A 17,444-nucleotide genomic window follows, 5' to 3' on the forward strand; every position below is an offset into this window, starting at 1 on the left:
AGTTCGAATTTTTCTCGAACTTGTCCTCTCACGCAAATTTCTGCGCCCTTGGTCCCTCTGATCCAGGCTTCACTTTCCTTGTAAGTCAAGATCCCGGTTCTTTCACATCGCACGCCTCGAGAGCGACTCGCAGTTTGTGTTCACCGATCATATCCCGTTCGGTCCGAATGACTTTCATATCTTATTATTATATATAATATATCGGTTATAAGAGAGGTTCATTGATCAAATATAATAAAATAAAAATTTTAATAATTAATAAATGACACAGATAGTTTCACTTCATATTGAATCGTAACATCTTAATTATCAAGGGCGGGCTTGCGTCACTGTATAATTTCACTGCAACGTGTTGTATTCCCTCGAGTTGATTTAAAAACTTCAATCAGTTGGCATCTCCAGCTTCGTTCATATTTTAATGGCGTCCCCTCCATAAGAATCCACAACCCATCAACATGGGAATCTCAATTTCGTTGTCTATCTGCTCTGTTCCCGATCCCATTTAATGTCGTCACTCTGAAGGATCCATTTGCAGGCCTCTTCCTCTTGACAGAACAGGGAGAAGCAGCAGCAGCAGCAGCAGCCAGAAGTTCACTTGCAGGGTCGAGAATCCATGGCTGTTGGGGCTGTTCTTGATGATTTAGCGGCAAAGGCGCCGCCTTTTGCCGCCACCGCTCTTGTGGCCGGACTTCTCCTCTGCTTCGTCTTCCTCAGGGGCCTCTCCCATAAGCAGAGGAACACGGGGCTTCCGCCTGTTCCCAGTACTGCTGCTGCTTAATTCGCTTCAGTTTGTTTTGCTGTTTCTGCTCATTCAAAAGTCCTTTTCTGGGTTTTACGTGCTCTTGTTATTGTTGCATCATAGCCATGATAGGCTGGATTCGAAGCCTTGCTTTTGTGTTAATTTATGTGTGTATCATAGCAAAGATTGCTGAATGTGGCTTGGCCCTCCCGCATGTTTGCTGAACAATATTAAGAGGGGCATAAGAGAATTTGCAAAAAATTGAATAAGTGTACAGGAATTTAACGGTATTCCACGTGAGGCTGCGGTCGCGTTCCATTCTGGGGTTGATATAAGGGAAGTGACTGGTGATCTAAAAACTAACTCTTTGTCTGGATACGAGGGAAATGGAGGGGAATTTGGGGAAGGGGAGGGAAAGTTGTATGGGTTTGGACAGGAGGGAAATGGAGGGAATGGGAAGGGAGGGGAGAGTAAGTTATATGTCCCCTCTGTTTCGCTTGATCCGAACGGATGGTAAATGAGTGATTTTAACTGAAAGCTTTTGATACGGCGTGTGGTCTTATAGTTAGCTATCGATTTCACTCTGCAAGATGTGTGCTGTGTGCCCTTTTCCTTGTGATGTTATCTTCACAGCAAAAGGATTAAGTTGTGATGTATACGTATTTGGGACTTCTTGGTTCTTGCAGCGGTGCCAGGACTCCCAATCATAGGGAATCTGCTGCAAATGAAAGAGAAAAAACCTCACAAGACATTCACCAGGTGGGCCGAGACTTACGGGCCAATCTATTCCATCAAAACCGGCGCTGAAACCGTGGTTGTGCTCAATTCTGCTGAAGTTGCTAAAGAGGTAATTAATAACCCCCTTTTTATTTCTGGGTAACTTTGGGGGCCAAGGTCCAAAATTAATAACCTTTTCATGATGTGGTATGTGGCATTGCTTTGCTTCTTCTTCTTTTTGAATACGACTGTTCCTTTTCTTGCCGATTTTTTTATTTTTTTTTGTGCTGAAGTTACGTTTTTTGCTGAATCGGATAGGATTGTTCCTATGGTTTATTAGTTCCATGTAATGACATACTTGATTGCAGAATTTTGTTTAGGACTTATCATAGGAAGCTCAACCATCCTCTCCTCTTTCAGGCAATGGTGACGAGGTTCTCATCGATCTCCACGAGAAAGCTTTCGAATGCCCTGGAGATCCTCACAGCCAATAGAACCATGGTTGCAACAAGTGATTATAGTGACTTTCACAAGATGGTGAAACGCTACATTCTGACAAGTGTTTTGGGAGCAAATGCTCAGGTAAAAACTTCAAAGCACTACATTTGACCAAATCATCTTGATTCCTTGAAATATATGTGCACCAGGCAAAGTTTAGGAGTTGAGATATCGACTCACCATAGATGCAATAGGAGTGTACATCCAGTGCATCATTTAAGAAAGGGAAATCTCTCGCCCTCAACATTTTCCTCCACTAATGCCAAAATCTATCATTGGTGTCCCAAAATATTGGTTTCCCAATGCCAAAAAATTGTTTTTTTCTGTATTTTGTATTGCAGAAGAGGCATCGTTCCCACAGAGACGCCATGGTTGAAACTGTCTGTAGACAAATACATGATCAAGTCAGTGGCTCCCCAGGTGAAGCTGTCAATTTCAGAGCCATATTCGAAAATGAACTTTTCGGGCTTGCGCTCAAACAAGTATGCTCTCGCTGTTACCCTTGATGAACTGTTAGGCAAGTTACTTGATTGCCCACTCAAAATGACTGATATTTGTAGGCCATCGGAGTTGATATGAAGTCCATCTATGTGGAGGAGCTCAGGAGCACGTTCTCCAAGAAGGATATACACAGGATTCTGGTCATTGACTTCATGAACAGTTGCCTCGAGGTGGACTGGAGGGACTTCTTCCCATACTTGAAGTGGATCCCTAACAATAGCTTGGAGAACAAGATCCGTCAGGTTACTTTCCGAAGGAAAGTACTGATGAGTGCCCTTATCAGAGAGCAGAAGAAACGGATTGCTTCGGGAGAGGTAGTTCCTTTTACCTATCAAATGTCTACTCCCTCTAGAGAAATGGTTCTTGTAGTTGTCCTAACATGTCAAGGATGTAACTACAGGAGCTGAATTGTTATCTCAACTACTTGCTGTCTGAAGCAAAGACGCTCACAGAGGACCAAATTGCCATTTTGGTCTGGGAGGCGATAATAGAGACCTCTGACACGACTTTGGTCACATCAGAATGGGCCTTATATGAGTTAGCTAAAAGTCCGAAGCGGCAGGTGTTACTTTATAACCTTTTTTTTTCCCCCCCTTCGTTTTCTTTGTAGCTTTAGATTATACTTAAAGCGACTCTCTGGAGCAGGATCGCCTGTATCAGGAGATGAAAAACATATGTGGCTTGGAAAGAATTACTGAGGAGCAATTGCCTCATCTTCCATACTTGGGAGCTATTTTCCATGAAACTCTCCGGAAGCACAACCCTGCCCCATTAGTCCCTATCCGTTATGCACATGAAGACACACAGTTAGGAGGATATTTCATTCCCAAGGGAAGCCAGGTCAGTCAACTACATCTGATCTACTTCCTCCAGCTATGAGTTTAAGCTGCTAACCGATGAGCAAGTCATTCTGTAAACTTCCACATGATATGAGAGCTCGATGCGAAGCTTCTTGATCCTTATTATTCTTACTATTTATCAAGAATAACATTTCAGATTTTTGTTTCTTTTATTTTCATGCCTTAAATCAATAAGCTAAGTTTTTAGATTAGTTGGGAAGTGTTCCTTCAAGATTCAGTCTCTCTCTTGCAATTATTGCCTCAACACTGAAGCAATTACACAACGCAGATTGCGATAAACATATATGGGTGCAACATGGACAAGAAACAGTGGGAAAATCCTGAGGAGTGGATTCCAGAGAGGTTCCTCAATGACAAGTACGACCCTGCAGATCTCTACAAGACAATGGCCTTTGGGGCGGGGAAGAGGGTGTGTGCGGGATCTCTCCAGGCAATGCTGATTGCCTGCATCATGATCGGGAGGATGGTGCAGGAGTTTGAGTGGAAGCTCAGGGAAGGTGAAGAAGCTGATGTAGACACAGTCGGCTTCACCACACATAAGCTTCACCCATTGCAGGCTATCTTGAAGCCAAGAAGGTCGGAGTGAATAGACCTTCAAAAAGTAAAGCTCTGCTCTGGCCTTGTCTGTGGGATGCGTTGCATTTTGTATATCCTGTTATGCTTGCATGTGATACTTTGTTCGAGCTGCGGAAAGAATAGGATGAAAAGATCACTGCTGCTAATGCAATGGTAGTTTAATGCGGTAGAACTGCACCAGGTTACTATGTGTTTGTGTTTCTGCGAGAAACCATCCCAGATGTAGTAAGTTAAAGTCGATTTTCAGTTGAATAAGCTTCAAGCTATCAATATAAGCTGAGTCCTCTGTTTCTGTTTAAGATGAAAACATTTGGGTATTAATCTCCATTGCTTCTTACAAGATCACTCAGATCAGATGGTTTGCTCTACAGCAGAGCTTCTCAAATCCATTAACACAACAATAGTGTCGCCATATCTCTATCTTCCGAATTTGTAATTTTACAGGACAAGTACACGAAATACTTCATTTTCAAACATACAAACTCACACCTGGAAAGCACAAACATCTTCGGGAACCGAAGGGTTTTTCTTCCATGGCTGATTCTTCTCAGTTGGGCTTAAAGAATTTCAACTTAAGCCCGCTATTGACGATGCTCCAAATGCCTCCAATGGAGAAAGCCAAGCTGAAAGCGATCCCCAACCACCCCAAAATCCAGTTGAAGTACCAATTGAAGCTGTATTTCATGGGCTTCTTAATGAGGACCCACATGAAGCATGGGTACGCGAAGGTGACGGGAAGGGTCAGCCCGCCCAGCAGGCCCGCAAGGCTGGAGAGGAACGGGAGAGCAACCCCGATGAAGAAGTTGACAAACCCATAGAAGACCCGGAAGCCCGACCTCACCCAGATGGAGCAGGGCCGATTCGTCCGTGCCGTGTAGCTTGCTTCAAAGCTGTCAAAGACGGGCATGGAGTATATCTGGAAGCTACTCAGGCAGTTGAAGACAACGAGGAGGAAGGTCATTGCAAGGAGGCCCCGGGCAATGTCGTGGCTGTGGAAGCCGTACAGGGCATTGAGAATTCCCCCTGATGGCATCTATCAAAGGAAGAAACACCACAACATAATAACATCAGTGTTTAACTCCAAATTTAAATCAAGTACAGAACAGACAACGGGAGGATCATGCAGGAAATTGTCACTCACAAGGTTGCCGTAGGCCCAATAACCTCCGATTGCAACTGGAAACAAGCACATAGCGATGAAGAAATAGGCAACTTTGGCTCCTTTCCACATTGGAACATGAGCAGGGTGCTTAAACGTCGAGGGCATCGTTGCCTAATCAGAGAAGAATATCCTTATTTACATGGTCTCTCGGGGAAAACATTTTCATAAACCAGATAGAACAGCATCCATTAACATCTTTACCTGTATCTCCAAGGCTAAATTGTGTCCTCTAAAAGCAAAAGCTATGATCCCAAGGGCATTCAAGACGGAGAAGACCGAAGCAGAAAAGGAAGGCAGAGAAAGTGGCTCATAGGAGATAGTAGGGGGCCTTGTTTGGCTCACGGAGAGGACCCACACCATGGTGGAGTAAATGATGGCTGTTACGGCCCCGACAAGGGAGAGACCTGCGATTGAGTTGAGGTTCGGAAGCTGAGACAGCACAATGCAGAGAGAGGTGAACACAAGGTACCACTCCACAGTCGTAAGAGGATTTGAGGTACACAGGGGTCCACAGACGATCTGAAAGAAGAGTTTCATGGTCTCCCCTCCTATGAGGATTAGAGCCGTCGCTGTTCCTGCTGATAAGTAGACGGTCGGGAAGATAGCGAGCCATGAACCTAATCTCTCCCCTGCAAAGACATTACATTACACAATGTTATGGCTTTGCTCTATGAAACGACCAAGCAAAAAGCGCTGCAAAAGTTGGGAGTATGTTTACAGGACACTAATATCATCTGTATCTCTATATGATAAAAAAGCTGGGGGGGTCCTCGTGGGGATGTATAGGATTTTGAGATATCATCATTTCATTAACCCTCAGCTCTACATTATTTTGATATTTTATATACTAGAAGGGTTCTGAGAAACAGATCATGAGAAGTTTATGTATCGAATATTTAGATGAGATGGACTCTAATTGTGCTTACCAAATGCTGCATGTGCAAGCTCAACATATCTGTTGTATCTCTTGCCGGGAACGGCTTCATGGAGCTGAATAAGAACCCAAAGAGTGTAAAGTTGCCAGCAGTAGGCAATTATTAAGGAAAGTATTCCCCAACTCCTGCAAATCGATTGAAATATGAATCAAATCAGTTAAAGCTCTTGTGATTCTCCACAGTGAATAGCACAGGAATACAAGCATCCTTGGCACTTATGAGACATATGTATATAGATTAGTGGTAAGTTCGGCTCGGTCCCACATATCAGCAAGAAGGATAGTAATAAACTTTGATTTCACCCAGCAAGTTTGAAACTTATCAAAAGTACAACATGATAATATCTGGAGCCCGTTGGATAAACAGTTACTCAACTGAAGCTTCTTGCCAAAGTTCCTGAGTTGTGTGGCAAAACTGATAGTGAACAACTAATCTTTATCATTTAAAAAGTTTTTTTTTTTTAACGATAGAATACAATCCATGTCTCGCAACGATTGAAGTTTATTGCTCTTCAACCACACAGGAGAGATGACCAGATCAACAGCTTTATCAATCCACAGTAGATCAGGTATTGGAAAAAAGAAGAAAATCAAAGAGAAAAAGGAGGGTTTTGGAAATGATCCATGCTTCTGCTTTTGGTGATTTTTGACAAAAAAATAACAAAAAGCTAAAAAAGAACGAGGCCAAAGGTTATATACTATTCACATGCCAGAACAGAAGTTGAAAAAAAAAATGTTAGGACAAAAATTTAATGAAGTAGAATCCAAGAAAAGGGAAAAGTTGAAACCAAGGGAAACAGAAAAAAAGCAAAATCAAGTAATTAACAATCAACCACTGCATTATAATGAAATCCGCTAGAAGCACTTTCAATGTCAGAGCAGTGAAAAGCACCGGCTGAGGTATTAGCACTTTCAATGTCACAGCAGTAAAAAGCGCCGGCTGAAAATATCTCGTGATATCTCCGAAAATAAATAAGTAAATAAAGCCTACATAGTAAATTGGCTAAAGCTGTATCTGTCTAGAAAATATCGAAATCGAAGAAAACTGAATTATGTGATGGGGACCACTAGTAGGTAGAATTTCTATCTTAATAACACTACTAGCAAAAGAAGATAAAAGAAATGATAGGATGTTTTCGTATCATACCCACAAAGAAGTCTCTTGACAGAATCTGATAAAGATTTAAGATTGATCAACCGATGGGCCTACAAAGCAGTGAGCTTTACTCAAGTCCTTTTCCTTATTCCATGTGAAAGCAGACAGAGAACCAGACAGACAAACAGAGAGATGGAAAGAGAGAGAGAGAAAGGTGGTCAAAATCAAAGCTAGAATAAGAATTCAGACTGTACTAATGGTGGAATCATGGAAAAGAAGAAGAAGAAGAAGAATCCAATGGAAAGCTACCAAAGAGAAAAGGAACCATGGAAATTGACAGTCCATACTGAGTGTATTGACAAAGAGAGCTAGCAGGAAGTGGGAACTACCCAGCAAGATAGCAATTGATCGGAGACTAATTGGAACGAAAAATACAACACACTATCTCCCGACGATTCCACTGATGTCAGAGTAATCTCACCACTGGCCTCTGAAACCTTAAGAATTTTCTGTCAAATTCTAATACGTAATACATTCTCGAAAAACCTGGTGGACAGACTCGACACCCACCCCCAAGAACAATCGCTATTGCTGGGTCGTTTTCGCCCGAGAATTGTAGTTCGTGGGTTTAAGGAGGGTGTTATAGTACTAGTCAGTTTCATAAATTAGGCAATGAATTGACTGGAAGCACATAATAACCAGGAAGCAGTAAATGCTGTACTGAAAGATATACAGATGCAAACTACTCCATCATCGTCGGCCTGTCAGTCGACTACGCAGACAAGCAATGGCGCTCTCCATTGAAAGAGCAAGCATGTCAAACATTAGACCTCGGATTTATCGGCTCCAAACAAGAACAAACATGGAAAGGAAAACAGAAGAAAAATCACTTCTTTTTACATGGTTTCCACTTTAACCAGACAGAGCTTGGAGTGTCGTACCATCCGAGGAAGGAGAAGGCGACGGGGAGGACGAGGGCCTGAAACCCGACGCCGGCGTTGAGGTTGTGGAAGGCGGCATAGTGGGCGTTGCCGTTGCGGGACTCGGTGATGGGAAGCCACGCGTCCTGGGGGTTCAGCTTCGTGAGGTGGCCAACCTCCTCCAGGTAGCTCTTCATGTTCACCAGCACCCTCTTCATTGGCGTCCCTATGGGGCTCAGAAACCTCGGAGATATCAGCGACGCCGGCGTCCACGCCGCCGAAGCCGACGACTTCGCCCCGGCCCCCGAGCCGGGGCGGGGGGACCTCTGCCCGGACGGCGTCAGCGCCTCGGGGGTGGACACCCCGCGCGGCGTGGCGGGAATGGATATCAGCTCCGTTTCCGGCCTCTCCTCCATTGACAAACTCAATGTGGCCTCTCTCTCTCTCTCTCTCTATGTCTCTGTGTTAGCTGGTGGTGGCTTGCTCTGTTCGGATGCAGAGGCTCTGCTGGGGGCTTAAAAGGGTGGGCGAGGGCTGTGCCTGTTTGAGTGAGGAGGAGGAGGAGGAGAAGAAAGAGAAAGGCAAGCAAAAAAGCAAAGCAAAATGATGAAAATGGAGGTTTTTTTGGAAGCTTTTTTCTTCTCTCTCTTCTCTTTGTGTCTCTGGCTTCAGTGGAGGGGCCAGGGATCAGTCTCAGTGCTCTGTGCTGTGTGCTGTGGGAAGAAAATTCATGAGCACGAGAAATTTTTTTTAAAAAAATATGCATGTATAAACTATAAAGGGTTGTTATATATCATAATATCATCCGTTTTTTAAATTTATCTCATAATTTATAAATTACTCATAAAGATCCATAATTTATATATGGTTTCAAATCTATCATGGCTTAATTTCTCTTTCAACATTTAACGGAATTGCTTACGTGAAACGTTAGTGGGCTCATTCTTGTCACCGTGGCCCTTTACCGGGAATAGATTTGGAAAAGAAAAATAAATCATACGGTAGATTTGAAAAAAAATTAAAATCATAGGATAAGTTTGAAGCTCACTTATATTTCTTTAACCGACAAATTGACGACGTGATAAATTTGGAACAAGATTAAACTATAGGCCTTTTTGGATAATTTTTAAAGCGTAGAATAGATTCAAGAAAACAGTAAAATCACATGATATATGACGTAAAAATCTCCATCTATAAATATAAGGCAATATAGAATTATATACTATAAACCATTGTTTGAATATGAAAGCTAACGGGGCGGGTTAGGGCGGATACTTGAGTATCCACGCTTGCCCCGTGCCCCTAGCACTGCGCCCTGTCATGGCTAAAGCCGGGCGGATCCGTGCATGCCCTGTGTCGCGGTGGGTTCGATTTGGCCGCCCTGCTTCTTGAAAAAGATCTAGAAAAAACCAGAGGAAGATGGGGAGAATAACAAAGGAAAGGGGAGGAGATTGAAAAAAGGAGAGAGAGATTATTGAATTATCGTCAAGATAGAAAATCAACTAGCACACTTTTAAGTGAAAGTTAGTGAACGGAACGGAACGGAACGGGCAGAAGCTAAACTAAGAAAAGAGCGGGCATAACTGATCAATGATCAATTGGACGGAATGAGCTTAATGAGAAGCTAAGGAGACAAGCAGAGCAGCTGCAGCAGCGAATCCTTGAGGATGGGGAGGCCGTGAGAAGCAGCGCAAACTGGGAGTTTGGGAATCTGGGACCAGGAAAGAAACAGGGGAAAGGGAAAGAAATAATATATTTATGTGAATAACGCGAGGCAGGGCAAGGTGAAGAGGGGCGGCAACGACATCCATGCTCGCCCTGCCCTGTGCATGGATATCCAGTCGCCTTACCCTAGCCTCGAGGCGGGTAATATCTGCCCCGAATGGATCAGGGCAAAATTGCCATCCCTGTGTTTGAACAATTTATCAAATTTAACATGTACTTTAGGGCCGTTAAAAGAATCAAAAGACTCGAAAACCGATCCGTCCAGGTGGAACCAGATCTTTGAGTTTTTCAAAATCCGATTCGATTCTAGTATCGGTTTATTATTTGTAACTCGTATTCGAATATGGATTCGGAATTATTAATCCATTTGCTCCAAACCGACCCAAATTTCTATTGTTTATACAGTTTTGTTTTGATGGAGTTTTGGCCCATGTGGACCTTTTTAGTTTTATCTAGGTAATAGTGATGCTATTATGATTTATGGAGTTTTAATTGTCAATGAATATATTTTGTTCAAAATTTGTGTGATAAATTCATATTTTATCTCATCTGTGTTTTTAACTTAAAATTTTCGATTTAAGTCTCTGTTGTATTCGGGTTACTTGATCCAATCCGGAAAAATCTGATATGTTGCGGTTCGGTTCTCTTTTTTATTTCGGGGATGGTTTTAATTTTTTTTTAAACGATCACTTGGGATCGTCAAATTTTTTTTTTGTACCCTACACCGAACTTATCATTTCACTGCCCTAATATACTTTTAGAAATTATTGATGTCCATTTATTAATTATTAAGATTAAAATTTTTATTTCATTTACTAGATCCATAGGTTTTCTTTATAACCTGAAAAAACAAACACTTTAAAAATTATCTAAAATTGTCAATATTGTCACTTACAGACCAAATCTAGCGCATCGAGAAATTTCGTCCAAATTGATCGGAATTGTTGACGTGGCATTTGATTGGCAAACTGAAAATATTATGGGACCCATCATGTAGTATACCGCATAGCATATCGTTATATTAATGTGTCAAATATAGCCCATCCTTATAGTAATGTCTCAAATTTAGCACGCTAATGTGTCAAGTTTGGCAAATTATTTGACAATGTATCAAGTTTAGCACATGCTTTAAAAGGGATAAGCGGGAAATGAACAACCGGCAAAGGGGTGGCTCCCAAGAAATGTCAACGTCTATTACGTTTAGGCACGCTCTATCAACACTTTCCATCAAATTTGGTTGAAAATTTTAACAACATGTTAGATTTGGCATTAAATTAAAAATATAGACATTTTTAGTCAATTTCTAGAGCATGTACTAAAATTCACACATTATTTAACTATTGTGTTGTATCATGTAATCATCCATATATATAATGCATAGTAAAAATAAAAATGAAAAAAATATTTTTCGCTTGAAAAAACAACTCCTCTCCATAGTTCTATATTCTTTGAAGAGAATCCATCGTGGTGCTGGAGGTTGAACTCGCATATTAAATTTTAATTATTAGAAATTCAATTTTCAATTATATCTCGTAATTATTATGCTATTTAATATTGATCTATAACATCTCATTCTTTTTTTCTAAGAAAAGATATATTAGGAAGAATAATTCCTATCAGTAGTTCTTCGTTCTGTGTATAAATCCATTGAGGTGCCGAATAAATTTTGATTATTGAAAGTTAATTTGCTTCTAAATCATATCTCTAGGTTATTGTACTATTTATTTTCATCTATAACATCTCGTTCTTTTTGTAAGGGTGGGAAAAAAAGAAGAAGAAGAAGAAGATATATTAGGAATTAAAGTCCCCAGGACAAGAACCTGTCCAGAGTAGAAGGTAAACGAAAAGGGCCGGAACATGTAGATATCCGTGAAAGTTTGCACCAGCGCGATCTCCACCGTTGATCTCTGTACAGGTTGAGCTTGATGGAGGAATGCACGGTGGTGATGCGATAGCTTGGAGTGACCCTGAGATCAAATCATCAGAAGGGTAAAACATTCGGACGGGAGAGGTGGATGGTGATTGATGCGTGGGGGGAAAGGAGTTTTTGTGGGGCCAGAAGGTCGAGCGATCAATCAGACCGTGGATGATGATTGATCACGTCAAAGGTGAGGTGGGGCCCCGCTCCCTTTCGGAGGTGGGATGGGATTGGGTCTCCGTTTCTTGCCGTCGGACAAGTGTGGCATCGGAACCGTACAACGTTAGCATTGCATATTGCAAAAATTGTCCTTCCAACGCTTTGACTGCTTTGATAAAGTTTAGCTTGATTTTATTTCGTATAAGATACTATTATCCAAAAACTATAACACTGCGTATGATTTATAAATAATATTTTAAAGTTAGATTTTAATTTTTTAAAAAAAGTGATATAAATGATTATGTATGAAACTCACCTTTTGACTTTGTATGAGTTATGTGATTTTAATTTTGAAAATAAATTATATAAATGGGGCTCACATTTTGACTTTATATGAGTTATTTTATTTTGTTGTTGATAGAATTGAGTTAAAGTTAGATTTTAAAATCTCACTTTGAATTCAAATGGAGTATAAGTGTCTGATACTAATTATCTAGTATTTTGATGAATATTACTTGTGATTGCTTTTCGATGTACAACTTTCGATGATATCAGATAAGATACGAGTCCTACAACGAAAAAATTGATAAAGTTTAGCTTGATTTTATTTCGATAAGATACTATTACCCAAAAACTATAAAAGTGGCGGATACTAATTATCTAGTCTTTTGACGAATATTACTTGCAATTGCTTTTCGATGTACAACTTTATAAGATACGAGTCCTACAATGAAAAAATTGATTTGACGATGTACAGGTATCACGAAATTTTTTTAAAAAGAAATAGAGAAGCCTTCTTTCTAAATATCATGGACTTTTATATGTTTAGTTTTGTTTTTTCAGTAATTACGTGCATATTTTAATCAAACCCTGCGAAGAAATACTTGTGCATGCTTATTCCAGTGAATATATTTTTGCTCAAATTTCGCAAATCAACTATGTGCATGTTGCACTGTTTTTTTTTGTTCTAATCACTTCAGAGACCAATAAAACTATAAAAGAAAAAGAAAAGGGGGGCGTAACCCTCTCATTCTCTATTTTCAATTTTTTTCCTGATTTTTCAAATGTGGAACAACCGGTTCACAATAACAAAAGAATGTGTAAAATTCTTGTCGACAAGACTTAAATCGAAATCTCTTAATTTCAGATGAGAGTGCAATGCTCACTATTCTCGGTTCTAATTTATTTGTACCATAGCAAAAAAAAATTTCCCGGTGAAATGGCATGGAAAATTTGGTCGTACTTTTAACCAAAAGAAAACTAACTGTTTTTTGCATAAAAAAACAAAAGAGTGGAGATGAGATTTTTAAGTTATAATTATATCATGGGAAATGATATAAAAATCTCCAAACAAAGAATCCACCGAAAAAAAAAACTCAAAAAAGAGAGAGAGAGAGAGAGAACTTTAACGGGGTGCGAGAAAGGTGGTCCCCACTTCCTGCGATTGCTCCTGCTCTTTGGAGGGGACGGTAACTTCGGAAACGGGGCAAGTGAAAAAGAAGTTGTCGCCGGTTGTTGTCAGCTTTCAGGTTTTCTTGTACCAACATCGCCACGTGCGCTCACCCCGGCCCGTGGACCGCCCTACGGCCGACCCCCGCCGCGCCGGCCTCTCCACCGGCCATACTCCGACGAGGCGTGGCGGCCGGCGGCGACCGACAGCTTCCTCGATACACATCATATGTCCCGCCGTCAGAGACAGCATGCGCGGCTCCTTATCATGTTGTTTTTTATGTTTAAATTAATAATTAGACTTATTAATTTCTCTTGTATTATGTGAATAATTATTTATGGCCTTTTATTATGACATAAACAAATAATCATCATGGTGTTGAAAATGCAATGATTTGAATGGGAGCAGATGGGCAAGTGAAAGATGCCATTGCCCAGGCCAATTGGGCCATTTACGCCGAAAGTTGGGATATCTTTCTCTCTTCTCATGAAAACAGCGGTTTTTTTTTTAAGCATTTCAATTTTCAATTGAAAAAAAAAATTTATTGTCTCTCGAGTCCACTTATCATGTATATACAACAAGTTGCATGGGCGCAATCAGATGCTTCGATGATCGACGAAATGTGTCCAACACGTTGACGAGTTCAGCTGTTCGCTCGATATTCCACCTATACCAATCACGTCGCTCTCAATAACATTGTCGTGGGTACTAAAGACCACATGGTCGTTCATAATTCCCAATTATGTTATGCCGCATTACTGAGAGATGTTAGATTCTATGGGGATCGATCATAATTTTACGGTCGACGATCCCGGGCTACATATGGGCTGATTCTTATTATGCACGGGCCTTATTTATAGGTGTATGAACTATTTGGGCTAAATGATGGACCCCCTTAGCGGGCAATTTGTGATTGTTGCCCGGGTAGGCTTGCTGATGGACCCTTCGGATATTTTAAAGTCAAAGGCAAGTGTTACGCTTTCAATTATTTCAGTCCCAAATTTTGGGGCTGGCAATTTTTCCTCGCCAAATAGAATATATTAATTCGACCCACACGTGAGGCGACTCACTCCATTCATTCAACGAGGAGGAAATTGAATTTTCCTTTTCATAAGGGAATAAAAGTCATTCTTCGGGAAATGCTGATTTCTTTAGGAGAAATAATGATTTAAAATAGATATCGTTTAAATGATTGGTAAAATTTTAAAGACGTACGATAAATTTCATTGACGATAATCAAACATCAGAATTTCATTGATTTCAAGTAAAAATTAAGTGCTACTGCACGGAATTTTTTTTTATTGAATTGGAAAGGTATAGGACAGAGTGAGATAAGAGCAGGTGAGGAGGTCCTTCCTCGACATTTCCTTGTTCACATTTATGTACATAATTTATCGAAATCAATTCAACTCGTACAATCTTGAAATATTCAAATACCCCTTTTATATATATATATATATATATATATATTGAATTTTCATTAAGATTATACGAGTTTAGATTCTTATTCACTTTAAAACTCAAGCTGATGAGTGTTAATTTTCAAATCTTATATAAATTTATAGTTATTTTTTCATTTTTTTTCTATGTGAATTAATACACTCTCAACGGTATACATATATATATATATATATGTATATGTATGTATACACACTAATCAACTAATCATGGATGACGCATGTCTTGGTTCCTCTAGTGGAATTGGCAATATTGTCAAAACCTCAGGTTATACTTAATCACCATCATTAAATGATTCTATGCATGTAGACACATTTGACTGTCAAATAATTCACTCATCATAATTTCCAGACTCTCCTAGGGCACATGCTCTATGATCATGAACTAAGTTTTGCGGAATGGAATGGTTTACAAACGAGCTCCAAGGTAATATTGGAGTTAAAAATAAGAATTAGTGGTCGAGTTTATTGTTAACTCCAGATCAATGATCACGTGGACATAGATTTACCATAAGGATAAAATTATCACGGGCTTCTGACCTTTTGAAATTTCTCTCTCAATATAACATTAGTATATTTCGAGAAAGTAAGTTTTATAGTGAGATTTATGTAACCTTTTATTGTGCATTATTTCCTATCATTGTACTACTTCAACAACCATCTCCCTCATAATAAAAAAAAAGACGTTATGCAATTCTCTTTTTCCTCTTTGACATGGAGGATCAACTGGTTTGATCCTATTCGTCGAGTCATGTTCACATTAAGTTTGAATATTATCGATTACATCGGTGTTATGCGAGCGTTCTAGTTTCTTCCACTTAATTAGAACTAGCATAGTTGAAGTTGGATCCATAATATCCGTGTGTTAATATTCTCTGTCTGCCTAGCATTTTATTTCTTGACCATCGACAGATAATAAGCATTTACTGATAGAAGGCATACATTAATAAATGTTAAACATCGATAGTCAACAGCCTGCAAATTCAACCAATATTAGCTTTTCTATGTTATCCATTATATATAATTAAAACAAGGCATATTTAATTCATAAGTATCCTTAATTTTTTATATATTTAAAGCCATAACCAATGTATCTTACCAATTAAGCATGCATCTAGTCTCCTCGATCGTGATTTGACTTTACTAATAACTACACGAAAAACCAAAACCTGGTTGGACTGGGTCTAATTGGATATCACAATTCACTACTTTAGTACTAAAAAAAAAAGAAAAAAGAAAAACCAGGTTTAATATTGGCATAAGATAGCCAATGATCTCTCTGTGAACATTAAGGTATCATATTGCCAATGTCATGGAATTGCGACACCTCTATTTTTTTTTTCTTTTGTTTAAGATATAATAGAGAGTAGTACACGAATAGACAATCTCAAAAGTCTCGTGCAGTACATATCTCATCGTTCACGAAAACAATCAAAGAAAGATAGTCTCGGCATATTTCATTTCATGTCCATGTATGCAGTACACGGTTAATGATCCATAATCACTGATTCATCGATCGAGCTCATATGTTTCGACCTCGAAGTGTCAGAGATATATTAGGGAGACGGGGGTTTATTTTTTAGGGATAAATATAATGTTTGTGATCTGAAGCCCTTTCCGTCACACCAACCAAGGCAACCGCTGTGGAATTTGGATAGGGTACTTGCTTGGAAAGAGCCCTCGACAATGGGACGATACGAATATTATATATAGCATCCACACTGGTTGGTTCTACTGTATACGTACTTATAAGCTTTATTTATTTATTTTTGCAACGAGTTAATAAGTTTTTATCGAGTCGTGTTACATTGTCGTGAAGAAAACATGCAACCTTGAAACACTGTATATTAAGATTAAAAAGTTAGCGATTGAAAGGTTTGATTGGCACCGAAGTATTCTTGATCATCGTGCATGGTGTCGAAATTTGCGGCCCGAATACTAAATATCAATGTTAAAACCATGAATGTACTAATTACCGAAAGAAATCATGAATGTATTATCTATCAATTAACAAAGAGTTTTCTCAATGCGCGAATGACTCTTCGACATTTAATGGCATAATCGATGAAGATCGAATTGGAGCAAAACATCAATGCAGGGGAGATGGGTCTCCCGAGATCTCAAGAGGCATTTCCTCTTCCCTCTCTCTTGGGAAGAATTTGATGTAAGGGACACAAGCATTAGTCCCCCTCTCTTGGGTTTATGTGCATGGGGAGGGAGTATGTTGTAGTCTTTCGGTGTAGTCATCAGATGTTCCGACTTCCGTGAATTCTCGCTCAGGTGTCGACTTGTCCCGTGCACACGTATAAGGACTTGCAATTGTTTTTGAATTCCTGCATTACGGTTAAAGTTTTCTCATTAACAGCGATTTTATGCTCCGTTTGAAAACGGAATTAAATTAAATTAAATTTTATTTTTTTATCAATTTAATAATACAGCCATCATCTTTTTTTTTAATATTCAATAATAAATTCTCTCACATTCTTTTTCTAATTTATTATTATAATTAATTTTTTTAAAAGTGCTACAAGTGATACGGTTCACCATAACCCTCGCATCTCAGCCGCGTGTGGGCCCCGCTTCCCACTCATCCATTCAACGACTAAGGATGCAAGGTCAAATCAAATAAAATCGTAATCGTACTCCATTATCAAACGCACTATTACCAACGGCATTGTAACTCGTGTCACTGCGTCTTGATTTTTGACCTAGCATTTTATGGAATGGAAGGG

The 17,444-nt window shown here is 39.7% G+C and overlaps 2 protein-coding genes across 2 annotated transcripts; one reads left to right on the forward strand and one right to left on the reverse strand.

The window, feature by feature from the left end:
• Window positions 1-384: 384 nt before the first annotated feature.
• LOC116212866 (ent-kaurene oxidase, chloroplastic) lies at window positions 385-4,190 on the forward strand. Its single transcript, XM_031547591.1, has 8 exons — window positions 385-761; window positions 1,426-1,586; window positions 1,877-2,038; window positions 2,296-2,436; window positions 2,515-2,769; window positions 2,856-3,017; window positions 3,101-3,295; window positions 3,584-4,190. The coding sequence occupies exons 1-8, from the start codon at window positions 614-616 to the stop codon at window positions 3,899-3,901; spliced, it is 1,542 nt and encodes a 513-aa protein (XP_031403451.1). The 5' UTR covers window positions 385-613; the 3' UTR covers window positions 3,902-4,190.
• A 16-nt stretch (window positions 4,191-4,206) lies between these two features.
• On the reverse strand, window positions 4,207-8,693 carry LOC116212859 (lysine histidine transporter-like 8). Its single transcript, XM_031547582.1, has 5 exons — window positions 8,025-8,693; window positions 5,980-6,113; window positions 5,255-5,682; window positions 5,033-5,164; window positions 4,207-4,924 (listed from the first exon to the last, which is right to left on the reverse strand). Exons 1-5 carry the CDS (start codon window positions 8,417-8,419, stop codon window positions 4,439-4,441), a joined length of 1,575 nt encoding a protein of 524 aa, XP_031403442.1. The 5' UTR covers window positions 8,420-8,693; the 3' UTR covers window positions 4,207-4,438.
• Window positions 8,694-17,444: the final 8,751 nt, after the last annotated feature.

This window comes from Punica granatum, chromosome 1 (genome assembly GCF_007655135.1).
Source record: "Punica granatum isolate Tunisia-2019 chromosome 1, ASM765513v2, whole genome shotgun sequence".
NCBI classification, from domain to species: Eukaryota; Viridiplantae; Streptophyta; class Magnoliopsida; order Myrtales; family Lythraceae; genus Punica; species Punica granatum.